Source organism: Equus przewalskii, chromosome 17, assembly GCF_037783145.1.
Source record: "Equus przewalskii isolate Varuska chromosome 17, EquPr2, whole genome shotgun sequence".
NCBI classification, from domain to species: Eukaryota; Metazoa; Chordata; class Mammalia; order Perissodactyla; family Equidae; genus Equus; species Equus przewalskii.
In genome coordinates this window covers 64,690,720-64,712,771 of record NC_091847.1, presented here as the reverse complement: position 1 = coordinate 64,712,771, position 22,052 = coordinate 64,690,720, and the positions used below count along the sequence as shown (strand labels likewise).

At 35.1% G+C, this 22,052-nt stretch overlaps 1 protein-coding gene across 15 annotated transcripts in view; it reads right to left on the bottom strand.

Moving 5' to 3' along the window:
* Nucleotides 1-22,052, bottom strand: part of GULP1 (GULP PTB domain containing engulfment adaptor 1) — a 271,766-nt gene that overhangs the window by 43,596 nt on the left and 206,118 nt on the right. For all 15 annotated transcript variants that reach the window (XM_070581653.1, XM_070581655.1, XM_070581644.1 and 12 more), the window contains 3 exons: nt 21,233-21,304; nt 14,930-15,028; nt 1,956-2,093 (listed from right to left, as the gene is read on the bottom strand). In XM_070581653.1, coding sequence (XP_070437754.1) covers nt 1,956-2,093; nt 14,930-15,028; nt 21,233-21,304 — 309 coding nt within the window. The remainder of the gene's footprint in view (nt 1-1,955; nt 2,094-14,929; nt 15,029-21,232; nt 21,305-22,052) is intronic.

Below are 22,052 nucleotides of genomic sequence, written 5' to 3'. Positions count from 1 at the left end.
CTTCAAGAAATTATTTTCAACCTTCAAGAAAAAAGAAAGCCAATATGCTATATCCAAAGAGAATAATGGGTCAATGAATTGAAATTCTTGAAATAAATTACAAACAATTATGATCAGGGAGAAATGGAGTTTACACTTTTAACACAATATAATTACACAAGGATTCTGGTAAGCTTATGTTTTAAATAACCACGTAAGAAATTTGGATGGGGATCAAATAAAGATAAAACACGTGACACAAAACTATAAGAAGGCTAATATTTATAATGAACTATGATTTTTAATATTTCAAAGAACCCCAAGAAAATTTATTTCTATGTGTAAGGCAAGAAGGAAGGACAACTGAGTTTACTGCTTGGTAGAAGTGGTAAAAGGTTATTATACCTTATACATAGAAGAATTCAACAAATATCAGCTTTAATCTTCTCAATCACATAGAAAAAACATCTGCAAACAATCATGGCTAAGATGGAACATTAAATATACTGCATTCATTCATTAGGATAAATTTCAAAAACAACTTGCACTTCATATAAAATGCCCTATTATGCATATATTATTGTCTCATATGGCTAAGTATATTTTTCTAGGGAGAAGTTCTCCCTCAAATTCTCAAAATATATTATGATTCCAAGTAGCTTAGCATGTTAGTTTGCCTTTTTAGAGCACCATAGTTTAAGAGATACAAATAAGAACTTGCTCTACTTTTTGTGAGTTTTTCCATGTGGTCTTTTCTTTAAGAAAAAATTCATTGAGCATCTATTGTCCACCTGATGTAGGACTGACAAGGAGAAATTAAAAGGTATTTGTTCTCAAGAAGCTCACATACTGAAACCAGAGAATTAAGTTACATGGTAGTGATAATAATAATGGTGCTCTGCTATTTTTGACAGCATAAAAAGTGAGCAAATATAGTCACGCACTGCGTAACAATGGGGATACGTTCTGAGAAATGCATCATTAGGCAATTTTGTCATTGCGAGAACATCATAGAGTGTACTTACACAAATCCAGATGGTATGGCCTACTACACACCTAGGCTATATGGTATTAATCTTATGGGACCACTGTTGTATATGTGGTCCATTGTTGACTGAAATGTCATTATGCAGCACACGACTGTAAATGGATTAAGTTCTTTTTTCTGTCTAAGCCAATAATCTTGTTGAGGTTAGATGTTCTCCCTTCATTAAAGCCATCAATGGCTGCAATGTGTGCTCAGAATTCACATCTTATGTTTTATAATAGGATCTCAGACTAAGTTATGATTAGCATTAACATGCTTATAATCAAGACTTGAGGTTGTCTTTAAGATCCCAAATGATTAAAGAACTGTTGTAGGATTTAACTTTGGAATTCCCTAATTGTTCTTACTTACTAAAAACTTTAGATTACATTCATTATATTCATGTGCCAACACATGCATGCACACAGGCACACACACGCACACATACTATTCTATTGCCTTTCATTATGTTAAGTTTTCTGAATAATGAAAATTAAGAACAAGATTTTCAAAGTATTAGAGTCTTTTTAAGGAGCCATACAGACTTTATTTCCTGGAGTTTAAAATATTTATTTTCATCAGATCCTTCACATCCCTTAAAAAAAACAACTCTGCTCACCATTACTCTTTGCATTATGTGCATATTACTAAATTATATTTGAGATTAAAATTACAAATAAATGATCATAAGAGAAATAAATGTATAACATAAGCAGGCATGATGTTCTAAGAAAAGAAATTTGCATGCATGCAAGCTTGTGCCCATGAACATGAGAATTTAGTTAGGGATGAAGTCCTGAAGCATATTCTCATGACAGGATGAATCTATTAGTGTAGTTAAGTATTTGCAGACCTTGTTCATTTCCAAATACTTTACTAATGCCGGAAACAAGACAATTCCTGGCTTGTAAAACAGAACAAACCACCCTAAAACATCTGGCATACTTACACACTTTTCGCTGTCAAATACATAGCACAAATGTTTATTTGACTCAGAATCTTTGCATATGAAAGTGAATATCCTCTTGTCAGTTTTATCATCTGCACAAAATGATATTCTGTGAAGCTGGCAATTGTGTTGGACTTCCTGTGAACACAGATGGAAATAAACATAGTTGAAGAGATTTTTTTTCCTTTTCTGAAATACCAGCTTGTGTTAATAACATACAACTTATGACTTTAAAAGTGAAACTATAATCTGTCAAACGTTGGTTTTATAATTACATACACCGCAAACTTAAACAAATATGTAATGGAGATGGACCTCCTGACTCAGGATTAAACTAAGATGGTCATTTCAATAGTACTTAGAAAAACACAAGCAAAATACAAGAGGATCAGAGGTTTATGGACTTTCTGAGCTACAAGGAATTTTAAGAGACCATTACTTTAAACTCTGCAGTTTTACTTCGGAGGACATTGAGATCCAGAGAGATTAAGATACTCCCAGAAGGTTACAGAATTATCAGAACCCTTTTAAACCAGAACACTTCGCATTTTATCTTCCTGCAAGTAACTACCATTACAGTTTAAAACAAGTTCATCTGCACACAAGTTCATATGAAACACACTACCATTTCATCCTTAGTTTTCTTATTAAATTGTATTTTACATGTCTTCATCGTAACTCATAAACTCTTGAACCTCTTCTGTCTAGGAAGATCATCTTTCCTCGCCACTTCCGTAATGTTTTTCACTGGAGCAGTGAATGAGGAAGGTCTAAACAGCCAGCATCCAAATGACTGAATCAACGCTGCCAGTCAATACAAAGAATAAATGCTGCAAAAAATAAATAAAATACACACACACGCTGCAACTATAGCTTCTGTCACTGCATCCTTCCAACTTCAGGGTTGACCTCTCAGCTTGCTGAGATTTGATCTATCACCCTGGTTCACATTACTGCTCATCAGACTAAAATGAGTACGTAAAATGAGATATATAAATAAAGGTTAACAGAATTTCTCTGCAGCACTGCATTCTTTCCCTACATAGAAACCAAATGGTAAGTCATCAAAGGGTTGTTTGGCAAGCATGAAAATTAAAATGAGGAAGTATATTGTATGACTGTGTGGTGAACCAGAATTTGCCACCCCCAAATGTGATTCTTTGGCGTGATTATTTTTAAAACAAAAGACTCAGAAAGAAACTTTGACCTTTCCCCCAACTGCCTAAAAGAATTTAAGATAGAAGGCCTGTCCCAGGAAGGAGCTATCACCATAGATAACTCTAGGTGTGGAAATAGGGACGAACCTAGCAAGGCCCATCTAATCAAAGTCCTTCCCATGTTGATTGTTTTAGTAAAGTATGGCAAACATTTGTTGACCAAACATTTGCTTTTCCATCTCCATGTGAATTGCCTTTCTCCCCTCTAAAGTCCCAAACTACTACCCCCAAGAACGTCCTTTGTCTTTAGCTGAAGATGGTATTTAAGGTGGTGGCTTCAGCCATTTTGGCAAGTTACTCAGTTTTCCTGGGTTTCTCCCATGTATATATGTTATTGAACTTGTCTGATGTTCTCCTGTTATTCTGTCTCATGTCAATTTAATACTTAGACCAGCCAGAAGAACCTACAGTAGAGGAATCTTCTTTCTCCTCTACAGTTTTTTGTAATTACTAGATTACTAAATAGTCTGATCCTTCCATTTCAGAAACAGAGAGGAACAATGCTAAAAAGAAGAGCTCAACACCAAGGCTTTTGATGAGGGCATCTTCCCTTCCTGTGGTTAGTGCTAGATGGATAATGATCACATTTGTCTGAGACTATTCTTTTCCTATACTTTGTCTGACTGACTAGTCTCTTTCTCATTGACATATCTTTTGTTTTATTGTTAATAAAGCATTTGTTAATAAATAAGCAGTTGTAGGGGAGCAGAATTTGCCACTCCAAAATATATCTCTTTAACATAAGGATTATTTTAGGCTGATTTTTTAAGAAACTGCAGACACAGGAAAAGCTCTGAATACAGTAGAAATTACCTTTTGTAAAAAAACATTTACATTTATAAGGACATTTCCATTTGTAAGAGCGCCTCCTTCTCTGTTCCAGAAAGAGGAGGATATCTAAATCTGCAGAAACTCTTACCAATGGAGAAGGCAAGGACTTAAACCTGCATGATAGCTTTATCTTTGTTTACTGTGCTTGTCCTGGTGACGTCCCATAATTGACTCTCCCACCCCCAACATCGTATTTTGATGTTAGCTGAGGATAGTATTTAAGGTGATAGCTTCCACCATTTCAGAGAGTTACTCAGTTTTCCTGGGTCTTTCCCATATATACAGGAGGTATACATCTTATTAAATTTGTTTGTTTTTCTCATGTCAGTTTAATTCTTAGACCAACCACAAGAACCTAAAAAGGTAGAGAAAAAATTTTATTGCCCCACACAGTCAATCAAGCAATAGCCTTCGGTCACACTGTAGCTCCCAAACACTGACAGCAGGTCGACATCACGTTATTAATTGCATAATCATGTTAATGATACATAAAGAGAAATATCATTGCTATACAATATAGAAAAATGACTTGTTCTTTTCCATTTATAAGAGAAACTATAAGTAACATGAAAACATACCATTTACACAGCTGGTGGTGAAACCTATGCAGTCCTCATTCAGTCACCAACCAGTATGATCACAGAAAGCCTTTGGTTATGACAGTTGGGAATCATCTTAATTTTTTCTTTTTAAATATATTGCAAATATTTATTGAGATTTTTTTTTTTTAAAGGAGGATTCGCCTTGAGCTAACATTGCCACCAAAAATAAATCCCCAATTCACCTAAACCACATCTTTCCAGCACTACATAATCTTCATTTGGAGGACAAGGGAAAAAAGTAGAAAGGGAAAAAGACACAGAAAGGATATTTGAGACAATGGAGATTGCTTTTCACTTCTATTTTCATCCCTTCAAATGGGAGAAAAAATGGTCTATTTCCTATCAAGTCCATAAATTTTTAAATCCTGCCTAATACATGTAATTATACAATGAATAAATTTATTTTAGGAGCATTTAATTGTATTTTTCCTAAATTACAACTTATATCCAAAATAAAATGAATGAGAGATGTTTTTTCTGGTTTACTCATGTCCCCTCAAACACTGGTTACTAAATGCCTATCTGTGAACAGGCTGTAGGAGAGTCATATGGGCAGGTTTGTTTGTTTGTGTGAGTTGTTTTCCTTTTTTTATAATATAGATTCTAAGTCTTGTTCTGCAGATTCTGCATCTGAAAGGCCTAGGTGTAGTCCAGCAATCACCATTCTTAGGAGTCTCCTAAGGGGCACTGATGCCTAGCAGAGCTGGTAAATCTCTCTTTTAGATTACCTATATTTTTTTATGGATTCTAAAAATGGCATGTTCCATATAACCACTATTATGAATAGAGTCAGATACTCTATATTCATATGTAATATATATGTTAAAAGCCAGTTGCTCTCATTCAGATGTAATATAACTGAATTTACAAAACATTTCAAAGATTTTAAAACTTCAAGATCACTCTTAAAGTTTGGTAGGGATGAAAATGGAGGTACTACTTTCCCACTAAAAGCGTGAAAAACTTACTTTTGGGAGAAAGATTCAATCGGGTCTCTTGAAAATTACCTAGTAAGTATAGGAAATTGAGACTTTGAGACGTGAAAGAAAAGTATTGGTATTACTGATTTGGATAAGGCAAAATACAATGATCAAAAGTCAAATAGCTATGCAGGGTGGTGGTGGCAGCTGGTGGCAGTTCCACATGCACATGATTGCTTGTGGGGCAGTGGTGGCATGGCAGCAGTCCCTGCTCACAATGGTCAGTGGAGCAGTGGCAGCATTGGCACCCCTGATACCAGCTCCACGAGCAGCAGGAGCTGCATACAAGTCCCTGGGTCCCCAGGACCCCACCAGAGATACTGACACCCATGAGCCCAGCACCCTTTGCAGTTGTGCAGCCAGCACCCTCAGACAACTGGAGAACAGCAGTGCAGATAACACATGGGACAATGGCATCTAAGCCTGCAGAGAGACAGTAGAGGAACATGAGACCCAAGTGACCAGAACCAAAGTAACTGATGCCATACCCAAATAAGAAAAGGTGATTACTACCACAAATACACCAGCAGAGGATCAATTCACCAAACACCACGAAGAACTATAGTAATACTGTACAACAAAAGAAAAATGACAACTCTCAGGAGAGAGAACTAAGATTTTTTAAAAATGAAGAAATTCTTTGAGAAATATCTGACTCAATTAGAAAAAGCAACATAAGGATTCTAGGCATCCCAGAAGGAGAAGGGAAGGAGAAAGGAGTAGAGAGCTTATTCAAAGAAATAATAGCTGAGAACTTCCCAAACCTGGAGAAAGAACTGGACATGTAAGTACATGAAATCAATAGAACTCCTAATTACATCAATGTAAAAAGATCTTCTCCAAGGCATATAATAGTAAAACTGTCAAAAGTCAATGACAAAGAAAAGATGTTAAATGCAGCAAGAGAGAAGAAAATAACCTACAAAGGAACCCCACCAGGCTTTCAGTTTCTCAACAGAAACCTTACAGGATAGGAGAGAGTGGAATGATATATTCAAAATACTGAAAGACAAAAACTATCAGCCAAGAATACTCTATCCAGAAAAATTATCCTTCAGATATGACAAAGAAAGAAAAGCTTTCCCAGACAAACAAAAGCTGAGGGAGCTCTTTGCCACTAGACCTACCCTACAAGAAATGCTGAAAGAAGCCCTCCTACCTGAAACAAAAAAGCAAAGGTTTACAAAGTTTTGAGCAAGGAGATAGACAGACAAAATCAGAAAATTTCAGCTCTATATCCAAATAGGTTAGTAAACACTTAATTAGAACATAAAGGATAAAAGGAAAAGAACCATCAAAAATAACTAAAAACAGTTCAATTTGGTCATAAACTCACAAAACAAAAAAGCATAATTTGTAACAACAAAAACATAGAAGGGGAAGAGGAGAGGGATGGAACCTGCATAGGCTAACGAAGACGAGAGACCATCAAAAAAAGGGCTACCTCATCTATGAGATGTTACATACAAACTTCATGTTAATCACAAAATAAAAAATCATAGCAGAGTACTAACACATAAACAAAGAGAAAACCAGCAAACTGAAATGGCAGACAGAAATACAAAGAAAAAGGAACAATGGAAACATAGAACAACCAGAAAACAAAAGATAAAATGGCAGTATGAAGCCCGCATATATCAATAATCACTCTAAAAGTAAATGGACTGAATTCATCAATCAAAAAACACAGAGTGGGTGGGGGGATTAAAAAACAAGACCCAATGATGGGCTGCCTCCAGGAGACCCATCTTAGGTCTAAAGATAAGCATAGGCTCAGAGTGAAAGGATGGAAGATGATACTCCGAGAAAACGACAAGTGAAAGAAAGCAGGTATAGCTATACTTGTATTAAGCAAAATAGTCTTCAAAATAAAAAAGATAACAAGAGACAAAGATGGGCACTATAAAATGATAAAAGGGACATTCCAGCAAGAAGACATAACACGTATTAATACATATGCACCTAACACAGGAGCACCAAAGTATATAAAGCAACTATTAAGAGACCTAAAGGGAGAAATTGACAGCAACACAATAACAGTAGGGCACCTTAACACCACACTTACATCAATGGATTGATTATCTTGACAAAAAGTCAAGAAAGAAACAGTGACCTTAAATGAAAGAGTAAACCAGATTGACTTAATAGAGATATATAGAACATTGCTTCCCAAAACAGGAGAATACACATTCCTCTCAATGCACATGGGTCATTCTCAAAGATAGGCCATATGTTGGGAAACAAGGCCAACCTCAATAAATTTAAGAAGATTTAAATCATATCTAGCATCTTTTCCAACCATAATGTTATGAAACTAGAAATCAACAACAAGAAAAAAGCTGGGAAAGATACATCTATGAGGAGACTAAACAACTTGCTACTGAACAACTATTGGATAGATACAGAAATTAAAAGAGAAATCAAAAAACACCTGGAGACAAATGAAAATGAAAACACAATACACCAAAACCTATGGGATGCAGCAAAAGCAGTACTAAGAGGAAAATTTATAGCATTACAGGTTCACCTCAACAAACAAGAAAAATCTCAAATAAACAAGCTTACTTTTTCCTAGAAGAAGAATTAGGAAAAGAAGAACAAACAAAGCCCAAAATCAGTAGAAGAAAGGAAATAATACAAATCAGAGCAAAAATAAGTGAAATAAAGACCAAGAAAACAATAGAAAGGATCAATAAAATTAAGACCTGATACTTTGAGAAGATAAGTAAAATTGACAATCCCTGGCTAGATTCACTAAGAAAAAAAAGACAGAAGACTCACATAAATAAAATCAGAAATGAAAGAGGAGAAATTACAACAGACACCACAGAAATACAAAGGGTTGTAAGAGAATACTGTGAAAAGCTATACATCAACAAACTGGATAACCAAGAAGAAATGAATAAATTCTTAGAACCATACAACTTCCCCAAACTGAATGAAGAAGAAATAGAGAATCTGAACAGACCAATAACAAGGAAAGAAATTGAAAGAGTAATCAAAAACCTCCCAAAAAGCAAAGTTCCAGGACCAGATGGCTTCTCTGGTGAATTCTACGAAACATTCAAAGAAGAGTTAATTCCCATCCTTCTCAAATTCTTCCAAATAAGTGAAGGGGATGGGATGCTTCCTAACTCATTTTACTAGGCCAACATAACCCTGATACGAAAACCAGACAAGACAACACAAAAAAGGAAAATTACAGGCCAACATCACTGATGAACATAGAGGCAAAAATCCTCAACCAAATATTAGTAAATCAAATACTACAATGCAATAAAAGGATCACAGACCCTGGTCAGTGGGATTTATATCAGGGACTCAGGGATGGTTCAATATCTGCAAATCAATCAATGTGATAAATCAATCAATGTGATACACCACATTAACAAAATGAGGAATAAAAATTACATGATCATCTCTATAGATGCAGAGAAAGCATTTGACAAGATATGGCATCCATTTATGATAAAAACTCTGAAAAAATGGGTATAGGAAGAAAGTACCTCAACATCATAAAGACCATATAGGACAAACCCACAGCCAACATCATACTTAATGGTGAAAAACTGAACCCATCGCTCCGAGAACAAGAACAAGATGAGGATTCCCACTCTCACCACTCCCATTCAACACTGCAGAGGAAATTTTAGCTAGAGTAATTACGCAAAAAAAAGAAATAAAAGAGAGACAAATTGGAAGGGAAGGAGTGAGACTTTTTGTCTGCAGATGATATAAATCTATATATAGAACATACCTAAAGAATCCACCAAAAAACTGTTAGAAATAATCAACAACCAAAGCAAATCTGCATGGTATAAAATCAACATACAAGAATCAGTTGCATTTCTATACACTAATAATGAACTAGCAGAGAGAGAAGTCAAGAATACAATCCCATTTACAATCATAACAAAAAGAATAAAATACATAGGAATAAATTTATCTGAGGAGGTGAAAGACCTATATACTGAAAACCATAAGACATTATTGAAAGAAATTGAAGAAGGCATACATGGAAAGATATCCCATGCTTATGGATTAGAAGAATAAACATAGTTAAAATGTCCATATTAGTTAAAGCAATCTACAGATTCAATGCAATCCCAATCAGAATCCTAATGACATTTTCCATGGAAATAGAGCAAAGAACCCTAAAATTTATGTGGAACAACAAAAGACCCCAAATAGCCAAAGCAATCCTGAGAAAAAAGAACAAAGCTGGAGTTATCACAATCCTGGACTTCAAAATACACTACAAAGCTATAGCAATCAAAACAGCATAGTACTGGCAGAAAGACAGACACACAGAACAATGGAACAGAACTGAAAGCCCAGAAATAAAACCATACATCTATGGACAGCTAATCTTCAGCAAACGAGCCAAGAACATACAGAGAAAGGAATGTCTCTTCAATAAATAGTGTTGGGAAAACTGGATGACCACATGCAAAAGAATGAAAGCAGACCATTATCTTAAATCATACACAAAAATTAACTCAAAATGGATTAAAGACGTGAATGTAAGACCTGAAACCATAAAACTCCTAGGAGAAAATATAGGCAGTATATTCTTTGACATTGATCATAGAAGGATCTTTTCAAATACCATGCTTACTCAGGCAAGGGAAACAAAAGAAAAAAACAAATGGGACTAAATCAGATTAAAGAACTTCTGCAAGGCAAAGGAAATCAGGAGCAAAATTAAAAGACAATCCATCAATTGGGAGAAAATATTTGCAAATCATATATCCAAAAAGGGGTCAATTTTCAAAACATAAAAAAGAACTCATACAATTTAATAACTAAAAACAAACATCCCAATCAAAAAATGGGCAGAGGACATGAAGTGACATTTTTCCAAAGAAGATATACAGATGGCCAACAAGCATAAGAAAAGACGTTCAACATCACTAATTATTAGGGAAATGCAAATCAAAACTACAATGAGATATCACCTCACACCCATCAGAATGGCTATAATTAAGACAAGAAATAAATGTTGGAGAGGATGTGGAGAAAAAGAACTCTCATACACTGCTGGTGGGAATGCAAACTGGTGCAGCGACTGTACAAAATAGTATGGAGAATCCTCAAAAAATTAAAAATAGAAATATAACATGATCCAGCTGTCTCATTACTGAGTATTTATCCCAAAGAACATGAAATCAACAATTCAAAGAGATTTATGCATCCCTACATTCACTGCAGCATTATTCACAATAGCCAAGAAGTGGAAGCATCTCAAGTGTCCATCGATGGACGAATGGATAAAGAAGATGTAGTATATATATAATAGAATGCCATTCAACCATAACAAAAGACAAAATTGTGCCATTTTCAACAACATGTATGGACCCTGAGGGTATTATGCTAAGTGAAATAAGTCAGACAGAGAAAAACAAACACCATATGATTTCACTCATATGTGGAAGATAAACATATGGACAAGGAGAACAGATTAGTGGTTGACAGAAGGGAAGGGACTGAGAGGAGGGTGAAAGGGGTAAAGGGGGACATATGTGTGGTGACAGATAAAAGCCAGACTATTGGTAGTAAACAAGATGCAGTCTATACAGAAACTGAAATATAACAATGTACACCTGAAATTTCCACAATGTTATAAGCCAGTATGACCTCAAAAAAACCCCATCAATCGTGTACATGCATTGAGTTTAGCTTGATGGAGGCACGGAGATTTGACAGTAAAAGTTTAGGGAACAGAACGATGTGGTTGATAGATTGTCAATGGAAAACTAATTTTTTTTTTTGCTGAAGAAGAGTAGCCCTGACCTAGCATCTGTTGCCAATCTTCCTCTTTTTATTTGCTTGAGGACAATTCGCCCTGAGCTAACATCTGTGCCAATCTTCCTCTGCTCTGTATGTGGGTCGCTGCCACATCATGGCTGCCAAGGAGTGGTGTAGTTCCACATCCAGGAACTGAACTCGGGGCACCAAAGTGGAGCACGCCAAACTTAACCACTAAACCACAGAGCTGGCCACCTGGAAAACAAATTTTTATGGGAGACTTATTATGGGGGACTCTAGAATCAGCAACTGGTAACACGGTGCTACATTTGCATTGGCATAATCCAACTCTCCGTCTTTCTTTACATACTCACACACACACCCCACATGTTAGTGTTACTCATCTTGTAGTAGATCTAGGTCTTTCTATTTTGTGCTTTTCTAAGGATATGCCATTATTAAACTGTAAATTCTAAACACTAAACTTCTCTCTCTATATTGTATTTAATCATATTTGTATTTTCTAAACATTTAAACTATCAATTAATGGAAAACTTGAAGCATTGTAAATGTTCAACGATAGGAGAATAGTTTACTAGATTAAAATTTACAGATTATGGTTTTGGTGAAATTTTTATAGCCTAGGATACGTTATAGGTAGACTCAAATCAAAAAGAACAAGAATACACGCAGAGGATACATGAAGTGTATTATCAGCCCTACATATTTCAAGGTGTGCTTTGACAAGTCCTAAACGTTCATGTACGAAATTAAATTAATAGTTAATTACATACGCATACACTCCAAAACAGTTACAGGATCCATATGGTTTAGAAGAAACCTTAAACCCAAACACGGCCTACAAATGACCTGTTCTGGTTGGACAGTTGCCACTAAACATCCACTTAATTTCAAAAAGGAAATGTAGGACTCGGATTGTTTTTATTTTTACTTCCATGTAAGACCATATTTTCGTTACTACATTGTCACTCTGCAAATTATTGCTTCCTCAGCCTTTTGTTCTTTTGTAACTACCACTTGCCTAATGAATTCATCTCAGCCAACCCACTTATTCAGTAGATAAAGCCGCACTTTCAATTGCCTCATTTCCCACCAAACTACAGTCAGCCTTCCGGAGGCACAGATTCAACCAACTGCAGATAGAAAGGGCCATGATGGTTGCACTGTACTGAACACGTACAGACTCTTTTTCTTGTCATTATTCCCTAAACAATACAGTATAAAAACTATTTACATAACACTTACATTGTATTAGGTATTATAAGTGATCTAGAAATGATTTAAAGTATGGGAGGATGTGCGTATGTTATATGCAAAACGTATGCCATTTTATATAAAAAAATTTGAGCATTCGTGGATTTTGGTACCTGCAGCGGGGCAGGAACCAAGACCCCTGTGGACACTGAGGGATGACTGGACACATTTTCCATTGTATGCCTGAAGAGACCTTCTACTGTCCCATTGCCACTTCTTTTGTCTACTTTCAGCCAGCTCAGCAATGGTTATTTTGGGCTAGCCATAACAAAAAAAAAGTGTCCAATTCTTGGTTTGTTATTTAATACTGAGTGTGGATAATAGAAGGAATTAGGATAGCTGTGGGAGGTCTTAAATTTATGGCTTGAGAAGTCTGAAAGAATGTAATTGTTCTTAATTTGGAATTGAACAATAACTATGGATGCATCCATGCCATACTCCAGTTATCCTCAAACAGTAAAAATGCAAAATTTCCAGGGAGATTCTCATTCTGTAAGCTAAGATAGGACCTTAGAACTTATTTTTCAAAATGTCTGCAGTATTTTTAATGCAAGTATTCCATGAACTACATTTGAAAATGAGGTGGCAGACTCCACCGGAACCCCTCAAACTTTTATGTGCCTAAGAATCACTGTGTTTCTTCTTAAACTGCAGATTCAGATTCAGTAGGTCTGGAATGGGGTCTGAGATTCTACAGCCTAACAAGCTCTCAGGTGATGCTGATGCTGCCGGTCCACAGAGCACACTTGGAATAGCAAGACATTGTCTGGGTTTGGTATGCACACAGATGAAGGGATCAATGGCAAAGGCTGGACTAGTGGCTGAAAAGTTGCAGACCTGTGAAAAATATTTTCATAATCTCTTTACAGGTCAGGGTTTCCTTGGGCTTTCAAATTTAATTAAGTTGTCAGTAAGAATGCACAGTGTTACAAGAAAGCATTGACAATATAAATCTGTAAGATAACTGGAGTTGAATGTTACTGAATATTTCCAAATTGACTTTTATGGTTTTCTTAAAATTACTAAACAATAATTCTGAGGCATCGTGAATAAAGCACTGTATTAGTTTGTTAGGGCTGCCATAACAAAATACCACAGACTGGGTGGTCTAAAGAACAGAATGGTATTTTCTCACAGTTCTGAAAGCTGGAAATCCAAGATCAAGATGTCAGCAGGTTTGGTTAAGCTTTTCTCCTCAGCTTGCAGACAGCGCCTTCGCACTATGTCTTCACAGGGCCTGTCCTCTTTGCTCACACACCCGTGGTGTCTTTCTCTTCTTATAAGGACACCAGTCCTATTGGATTAAGGCCCCATTAAGACCTCAGTTAAACTCCAAATATAGTCACGTTGGGGATTAGGGATACAATATAGGAATCTGAGGTGGAAATAAGTACATATTCAGTGCATACTCAATCCATGACAAGTATATATTAATGAACGTGAAGCCAGAATAAGTTATATTTTAAATCTTTTTCATTGGATTTGTATGGGAAAAGGCTCTTAAATACAAGGACCTTAAGTTTAGGCTATGTTATGAGCTGAATCATATTCCCTCAAAATTCAAATGTTGAAGCCTTAACCCCCAACACACCCTGTACCTCAGAATGTGACTATGTTTGGAGATAAGGCTTGAAAGAGATGATTAAGTTAAACTGAGGCCGTTAGTGTGGTCCCTTATCCAATCCGACTGGTATCCTCGAAGAAAAGAGACTTGAACACACAAAGGGACACGAACTGTGTGTGTGTGCAGATGACCCTATAAAGAGGCAGCAAGAAGGCAGCCATCTGCAAGCCAAGGAGGCAGGCCTCTGAGGAAACCAACCCTTCTGTCAGCTTAATCTCGGATTTTAGCTTCCAGAACAGTGAGAAAAGAAACTTCTGTTGTTTGAGCCACCGAGTGTGTGGTACTTTATCATGGCAGCCCTAGTAAACTAATACATGCCATGTCTACAGGCCGTAAGAGTCAGTCCAAGACATTTTAAGAAATGGCACACAGTTTCATCTTCTTTCATACTCAGTGAACCACACTTTACTCATCTCTTTCACAGCACATGAAGAAAAAATCCTAAATGTAAGACCAAATACTGTTGAATACACTTAATATAAATTATTACATTCCAAATCCAGGCTGAAGAACAGACCCTTCAGAAAGCAATCCCAAAGGTTGTTCCTCCTAAAAATCCTATAGAGTTTTAAATTGTCATTAACTTAGAACTAAGCAATGCCAGTAGGTAACAGATTTTAAGTACTCACTAAAATAGCAATATAATTGCAATTAATTAGAGATCAGAGTGCTTCTGACATTCACAAATAAGCCTTACCTTTGTTTTGGGTTCTAGAATTTTTACTCCATAAATTGATATTTGCAATTCAACTTTAGGAATTTTCTGGCCTTCAGATTTCTTGATGTGTCTTGCAAACTGTAAATGAAAAATTATTCACAAAACCATAATTCTGTTTCTATGGAGAGTGAACACAAAGAAATACATATGTGGACTTTGTATTCAGTGGTGGACTTTCATTAAATAAATTATTGCCCATGATAAATTATTTTATAAACTCCCCACATAGCCTCAAAATATTTAGAAATCATAGTAATCAACCATTACTATCAATAAAATCAGATTGATTTTCAGTAACTTTTTAAAAACATTTTTAATGCACTTCTTTCATGATATTTAAAAAATCATCTCCATACCAGTGGAGAAAATGAAAGCTCTTTCTGGGAAGATAAGCAGAGATCCATTTCTTTTCCTGTGGCTCCTTTCTTTTTAATACTTTTAGAAAACTTGTGGTCCGCTAGCACTGGATCAGCCATCCTTGTCATTTCTAGATACTTCTCTCGTTTGGAATACCATCCTACCCAATCAAATCAATGAACGAAAAGAGACAGACTTCCATATTCAAACTGAAGCTAAGAATTGAAGTAATAATCCCGATAAAAGGCTCAGATCTAGGTTCAGTCCAGGAATTATAAAGATAGTGAGTGTCTTGAAAACATAAACATTTTTAAAATCCTTTCATAGTAGTATTTATTGTATTTTCTTATTGATTTAGTTAGTGTATATTAGGTTTTCTTATAAAATCAGAAAGAAAATCAGCAGACTAACGTACTTGGTAGAGGAAGTTTCTGCCTCTCTCCCAGCATTGCCAGATTTGGTGGTGGAAAAAAGTTACAGGAGTCCAGTTAAATTTGGACATTAAACAATGACTATTTAAAAAAAAAAATTTATTTTAGAATGCACATATACACTCTCTCTATATGTCTACACACATATAACTTATATACACTATTTAGTATAAGTATGTCCCATGTTCTATTTGGGACATACTTATACTAAAAACATTATTCATTTTTATCTGAAATTCAGTTTATTCAGTGCCCTGATTTTATCTGGCAATGCTATTCTCTCCCTACTTTCCTTCTTTCCTCACTTCTCTCAGCTTTCTTTTTAAGAAATGGAAAAAAAAAAACTAATAAAAAATAGGATTTCTCACCCCTCTTTTAGGACTTCAAAATGTTATTTCCTCATAAAACATGTTTTCAGCACATGGATCATCCTAACTTGACTCAAAATAGATCACATGTAAGGCCGGGTGGGGGTTTGGTCCTCTTTTGTGTGTCATATTTATTTGCACTGTGCATTTCTCTCTAATTTAGGGCAGATGTGAATACACATGGTATGGTTCAGTCCTGGAGCAGAGAGTGGTTAACGGCCTTTTTCTCTTTTCATGGCTTTGCACTGCCCCGGAGAGGAATATAATTAATGCATATAGGAATGCCTTGAAGTGCCTACCTTAATATCCAGGGAAGATAGGAGGGTACCATTTGTTTTATTTCATTTTGGGTGGTATAATTTTTTAGCTTGCTGTCTGTTCTGTTCTACAAATGTAGGCAGCTTTTTTTTTTTTTTGTATCCAGCAGTCTTACATTCTGCACATGATTTCGACTAATTCGTGCCAGAGAATTTTTTTTGACTTTAAGAAACTTGTTTTGCTTCAGTGCAGATCTTTAAAAATGATCCCAGCTCTCTCTCAAAGAAAGTGGATTAATTTTGTTTCTTTTCCCTTCGTAATCTCCTTCCTGTATTGCCATAATTAAAACAATTTGAGGGTTTTCACATATGAAGGCTTACAAAATAAATCAGCTGCTCTCCATCCGTGTGAACGTATCTGAACTCAGCCATCCCCATCTTGGATGCAGAAGCATTCTAAGCTGGCTGCCCAGGGGCTGCTTTTGTCCAGAAATAGACAAGGAGCAGTGGCTCTTGAGGCCTTTTCCACATCTGGACACAACCATTCCTGTGACCTCTTTTAGTTTCCAAAAAAGTCTATCACAAAACAACCACTAATATTAAACTTATCTGTTGAGTCATTTCTTTTCTGCCAGGAAAAAAAGGGAAGAAAGAATGGAAGAAATGAAGAAAGGAAGCGAGGAGGGGCTGGAGGTAGAAAAAGCAAGAGGGAGGGAGGGAGAATGAGACAAAGGAAAAAATCACGAACATAAAATATCTGATCTGTGGCTTGTGAAGCCTTTGTCTCTGCTTCATATCAAGATGAAGTAATTGTGCTCAGAGAAGATTCAGAGGGCATCCAATCCAATCTTCCCGTTTTAAAGATGAGAAAAATAAGTCTCAGAGAAGTTATTTACCCTGGTCATAAAATGGGTCTAGAGCAATCGGGCCTAGAACCCTGGTCATAAAATGGGTCTAGAGCAATCGGGCTTAGAATCTAGTTTTGCAGCCACTCACCAAATAACTCTGCATTTGCAGAGCATATGTTCTGCATTAAAAAAAAATTCCCAGTTCTTGATATACATTTCATATACATTTGATATACATTTTCATGTATATCAAGGTGTACACTGGTTATTGGCCTTGGTTGTTGCAAAGATGTTGCAAAACACCTGTGCCTAACGTCCTATTTATACAATCCATACTTTAAACAGAGTTTAACATTCTCATTCCTGCCCATTTTTTAAAATTTAAGATGACTGCATTCTTTGATTTGCATTATCCCTCCAAGTCTCTTTTCCTGCCTGTAGACCTCCTAACTGTGTTCCACAATACTTCAATTTACTTAGAAGACACGCTCATCATTCTTACTTACATTGTATTCTTTTCTCACTCTATTTACTACTTGAATATTAATGGTCAAAGAGCCTTTTTGCAAATTTTTTTCCCATTTTTGTTTTGGTGGATTCATTTCTTAATCATCTAGATAGAGTGAACTACCAGCAAATCTTGAATATAATAATCCAAGAAAAATACTCAAGGAGGGTAAAGCCTACGCAATCTGGAGGATATCTAAATACAACCAACAAATAAACAAAATAAAACTTTATCATAAAATGACGGGGAAGGATGAAGTATTATTTGAAATACATAAAGTACTTAGTTAAATATATGTCCCCGGTAAGTAGAACAGCTAAAGAAAATTTAAAGGAAGCACCACTGAGTTTCAATATCATCATCACAGAATTTCTATTCGTTTCTCAAAGAACTTTCAAAAAAGTGAAATCTAACTATATTATTAATGGAACATGTATTATTGAGCAATAAAATAAATAAATTTATTACTAAGTCAAATATTCTGAGCTACTATTCTTCTTTGTGGTTCTAATACTTAAATTATTAATTTAATTAAAAGTATTCCTAATACTCCTGCAGGGGAATCAGCTATGTATGTACTATATAATTAAATTAAGCTCTAAACAGTTTGTTAATTAAATAACTCGTTATGAAGACATAAACAGAGTGTCATGCTACACCGAGAGAGTGAGGTCAAATCGAGAAACTGCTGGGCCCAGATTTAACAGAACTCAACAGTGATTCCAAGGCCACATTCCTTGAGGTAGCTTCACGTAATTTTAAGTTAGCTCCACTGGAGTGAGGGGGTCTCTCCTCTAAAACTGGGGTCCAGGAACGCCATCATCTGGTTATCTCCCAGAGAAATCAAGAAGTTTTGATCTATATACCTATATTCATCCACATGTAAACATCACAAGCAGATGTTTATGAAATATATTGAGCCCTCTGACATTCGTACTAGTTGTATTAATAAAAATAAATAACTCACTATTACAAATAAAATTCATTACACTAGCAATGCTATTAAATACATACAAGTTGAAAAGGCTTTTCCATTATTATTTTTTGGAAAATTTGGTATTTTCCTAAACGGTGGGCTAAAACATGATTAAGAAATAGAAATTGTTGAACATGATTAAAAAATAGAAAATGTGTTGTTTTGACAAACACAGTATCTTAAAATAAAGACTTTAACACATAAAAATATATTCAAGAAAAATTTATAAACTATAAATTCATCACAAAATGACAGAAAAATAGTAGGTAATAAAATAAATCAAAGTTTAAAATTTTTCTTGAAAAATAATCAGGCATCATTGAGCACAGAGCACGAAAACACATTATTGAAACTCTTTAAGTCTTCCATCATCTTGGATTAATCCTAAATTTTGAATTCTTCTTTAATGTCCGAAGCCAATATATTAATATTTTGTTTTTGAAAAATTAGTAAATATAAATAAAATATTACCTTATGTAGCAAATGAAATAAAATACTGAACTGTAATGGATAAAAAAGCAGTCAGAATATATATGTTCAAGAAAAGTAAGCAGGAAATTCAAAAAGGGGGATGTGAATACAAAGTAATGAGCAAATGTCTTCTTTTTAGTAGAACCATAGCACCATCTTCTGGCCATTTCTACATGACAACAGAATTAAAGAGAGCCAGGGTCTGAGTTCTTAAAATAAATATAAATATTCTTATATACTGAGATATAGCATCTGACCCCGACACAAAGAAACAAAAAAAGATTAAAATAAAAGTAGGTAAAAAGTATTGTTTTATTCATTTTCATTAGTTCACGAATCATTACCCTTAGATATACTTTCTTGATCTACAAAAATTTTGCAATCAGCAGAATAAAAATTGCTTATAAATACATATTTATTCCGGAAGATACTTGAAAGACAAAAGCTACTATTAACTGAGTATGCATTTTTAAACTATACTGAATATTTTTTATCTTATTGTAAATCGCATTCCTTTATTAACAGAGTACATTTCTAAACATGAAACTACATAGGAACTGCATATGAAGTCTCACAAAAATGTATAAAAACCAGCCATTGTTTGAAAGTGTTTCATTTCAAATATCTCTTTACATTTTATCTAGTCACTATAGAATTGAATCCTTTTGGTTTTGGATTTGAGTGACTGAATATAGAGCCTACTAGGTAAAAGAAACATTAAGTGTAAATACCACTATTCTTGTATACAACATTCTGATTGTAGTGAAGCTGGACTTAGGCCCAGAGTGTGCAACATTTTGAACATTTAAATAGAATCTTATTCTAAATGTTCTCCATGAACTGTGAGACCTTTCTAATCCTCTATTAGTACCTAAAAGTACTGGCCAAACAAGGGCAAGTCTGAATTATTACATAAGGAGTAGTGGAAAGAAATGGTTGCCTGGTCCACTTTTTATTCCAAATAGGAGTGATGTCATCTTGGGACCTTTTAGCATATTTACTTAAAAACATTAGGTAAAACATTTACAAATAAAATGGATGGATAAAGTATCATCTACTTTTATTTCTTCGCCCAGAAGACAAGCCATCCCACTTCAAATACGCTCAATTAAAACACTTAGTAGGGTCTACCTGATATGACATTCGCAAAGCAAAGTAGTAACTTTTTAATGTTTATGACTTTGCCTGACACTATCAGAAGCCTAACCCTCCTGTGAAATAACTGGATGAGCTCTAAACTAAATAAAGTTAGAGAAGGGTTGTTTCTCAAAAGAATTGTGAGAGCAGCTCTGAAGAAAAACAATTAACTGTGTAAACAAAATCGTGGTATGTTAGAATTTCTTAATGAGATAAAGATGAGAGTTCTGTTGAAGGAGGTTTTCAAATCTTAAAATCTCAATGAAAACAACGTCTTTTGGGATGTGGTGCAATTAGAAAAACATGCTAAGATGTGTGGTATCTTACGTAAGATTTTCTCAGGAAATTTGCTGATTATGAGTACATGGAGTTGCTTATTAAATGTCCTTTCTGCTCTCTTATTCTCATCACTTCCCCCTGTCTGCTCATGGACAAGTCCAGATCTTCTTGAATTTGTCCATTAATTGTCATTAACATACAGTGTCACTTAAAAATTCTGCTCTGTAATTAACTCTAACGCCACACTTTCAACAGATGGATATAATACCCTACCTATTAGATAGTTTGTTACACCATTACTAGTTTCTGAGTTAGGGCATGAGCTCACATTGCCCAAGCAAAGTAAAGGCAAGCTACTAAACGTCAACACTTAGGAAATATTGCTATGACATTTTTTTGTTGAGTATGAGAAATTACACCTTAGGAAAATATGAAGAGTGTGCCACATTCAGAAAAATAATTAATTATGTGTACAGAGTTATTACTAAATATATCTCTTTGATCTGGTGATATTTATTCAACAGTCCATTTTTAACAGGCTGAAAGCCATTTCTGCCACAAAGCTATTCATGCTTTGAATTTTCATCAGTCTACTGATGACTGGAGACAGAAGCAATACACCAGACATTTATTTGGAGGGCTTTCCCTACCTTTAATTTCCTTACAGCATCTCTCACAACTTCTGTTCCTTTGGGCTGCTCCACTTCTGTACTGCCAAGAAACTGAAAATGGTCATTGGTGAGACACAAGCTTTATTACAGCATATATTATTAGATCATTTTAAAATGTAACATGGCATAATCGAATGGTGTGACATTAATGCAAATCCAAATCCTAATTAAATAGAAGTTATTAATTTATATTATTTTATATTATATGAAAATGCAAATATATCACTTAATCACACATAATTTTTATTATTCAAAGATGTTTAAAAAGCACACTTTTCCTAAATATTTTACTTGCAGATTTTTACTGGAAAGGAAACTAAAATTATTTCACTGGGCCCAAAGGAATAAATTTGATCCCAAAATTTAAAACATATTAACAACTAAAAAATTGTTATCTGTAAATTCAAAGCAAATAAACGCTTTTTGTTATTTTATTTAAATAGTAGTATATTTTAAGATATTGATATGGTTTAATGTAGTTTATAATTTCAAATCAACATTTTTCTTTGTTTTCCAATTATGACACTCAGTGATACTGGCTCAACACAAGGTTGACACAAGGGAAGCCACACCGTAGAAGAGAAGCCATATTGTAACTTTGAATGACCTCTATCTAACTAATCCAGCTGGATATGCAGCTTTCAGGAAATCTAACTGCTCTGTCGATTTTATGACCCCTGCTTGCCCAGGTACCTCCCAGCTGCAATAAGATGATAACTTTGTTCTTTTGAGCTCCTTAGGAATGTGACGATCCCCGGACAGAGAACCTATCTGGTGTGGCCACTCCCAGTCTGTAACA